Source organism: Berghia stephanieae, chromosome 12 (assembly GCF_034508935.2).
Source record: "Berghia stephanieae isolate SIO BIC M18660-M18661 chromosome 12, UCSD_Bste_1.3, whole genome shotgun sequence".
Classification (NCBI taxonomy): domain Eukaryota; kingdom Metazoa; phylum Mollusca; class Gastropoda; order Nudibranchia; family Aeolidiidae; genus Berghia; species Berghia stephanieae.
In genome coordinates this window covers 6,559,920-6,561,811 of record NC_088371.1, presented here as the reverse complement: position 1 = coordinate 6,561,811, position 1,892 = coordinate 6,559,920, and the positions used below count along the sequence as shown (strand labels likewise).

Below are 1,892 nucleotides of genomic sequence, written 5' to 3'. Positions count from 1 at the left end.
TTCCGCTGTCATCGGATTTGTGCTGTTTTTTCCTGTCCTTATTTGGCTGCCTGAAAGTGTCAGATGGACTTCAGTCAACGGAACTAAAGAAAAGGTCATGGATATTATTTCCAAAATAGCCAAATCCAACAAGACGCCGATGCCTCAAGATGAGAAGATTGATTCTGTGATTGAGAAGAATATGCAGGAAAAGAACAAACCGTCTTACACCGTCATTCACCTTTTCAGAAAAGGATACAGATTCCCCACCATAATCATCGCGTTTTTCTTCTTCTCAACTGACCTCATTTACCTCAGCTTTACTTTTGGCATGGCTGCTCTTCCGGGAAATGTTTTCATTAACTTAATTATCTTCAACGTCTGCGACTTGCCTGTTTCTTTTATTGCTTTCTTTTTAGCGGATAAATTTCAAAGAAAACCGACGATGGTCGTAATGTTTGCCCTTACCTCTCTAAGTTTATTTGGAATCGTGGCGTTGGATATTCTAGCTTCCGAAGAAATAAAGACTTACGGAATTACTACATTGGTTATGGCTAGCAAGCTATGTACATTCATTGCGTGGGTTGTCATGTTGACGTCTATTATAGAACTCTTCCCCACCGTTGTACGTAGTACGGCCCTCAGCTTCAGGTTTCTGTTTTCGGCTCTTGGAGGAGTTTGTGCGCCATACCTCATCCCGACCGATCCCAAGACGCTATATATTTGCTATCTGGTCATGGCGATTGTGGCTGCAGTTTGTTCTGGTTTGACTCTTTTCTTCCCGGAGACGAAGGGAAAACCGTTAAAGGATACGTGGGAAGACGATGTTGTTGAGGCTAAGGATGTTTGTAAAGGTGGCAGTGGTGTTGGAGGTATTGATAGTGGTGTATTTGTCGTTGACAATGGAACCAAACCAAACTAGAAAAAGGAAAATCAAGCAGCATGAATCGAACTCTATCTAGAAAACTATCTTATCTTTTTTTTCCTTCATGAGATCAATGTTTGACTCACCGCCGCCTCAATATAGTGATATGCTGGGTTGTATGATACGTGCAGGTCTGACATCCGAACCAACTAATGGGCCTAGTTTAACATGCTTATTAAAGACAATATTTTGCGTCAGTTATTTTTTAGATTTCTTTTACAAACAATGAATTGGGTTATCAGACCTGCAAATTAGTGCACGTCGGTTGGATCAAAATGAATTTCAGATTAAAATGATCAGGGCTATGACACTCTCCTTTTTAGTTCCTCAAGTATTTTTATCAAAGTGATACTAAGCTACTAGAAGACGAGAACTGTAAAAAGTAATAAAGAAAATATGAATATAACAGCTTCCAAAAAGAACAAAATATCAAACACGGAATATTTCGGGCTCAAAACCCTTCTTCAACAAAAAAAAAATACAATGAAAATTTGGGTATTTATGTATCTATTGCTTTTTGTTGTTGTTGTTGTTGTTGTTCTTGTCGGCTGGTGGATGTTGTGAGTATTTACCTAGACGCAGTGCATCAACAATATAATTTTGTTGTTGCGATGAGTAACCTATGAATTATTATACTCAGGAATACAATAAAACTTAGAGCTTCGGAGGAGAGGGTGATCTGTGTTTTTTCCTTGTGTTATAATAATAATAATAATAATAATAATAATAATAATAATAATAATAATAATAATAATAATAATAATAATAATAATAATAATAATAATAATAATAACAATAATAATAATAATAAAAATAATAATAATAATAATAATAATAATAATAATAATAATAATAATAATAATAATAATAATAATAATAATAATAATAATAATAACAATAATAATAATAATAATAATAATAATAATAATAATAATGGATGGCAGTTGTATAGCGCCTTTTCAAAATCATATAATGCTCAATGCGCTTT

At 34.1% G+C, this 1,892-nt stretch overlaps 1 protein-coding gene across 5 annotated transcripts in view; it reads left to right on the top strand.

The window, feature by feature from the left end:
* The window catches only part of LOC144957739 (solute carrier family 22 member 15-like), a 44,138-nt gene extending 42,562 nt beyond the window's left edge, over positions 1-1,576 (top strand). For 3 of the 5 annotated variants that reach the window (XM_078889130.1, XM_078889133.1, XM_078889132.1), the window contains one exon: positions 1-1,331. This exon is cut by the window's left edge and continues 498 nt beyond it. In XM_078889130.1, coding sequence (XP_078745256.1) covers positions 1-901 — 901 coding nt within the window. In that variant the 3' untranslated portion in view covers positions 902-1,331. The other 2 variants (XM_078889129.1, XM_078889128.1) reach the window with 1 other exon arrangement.
* The last annotated feature ends 316 nt before the right edge of the window (positions 1,577-1,892 follow it).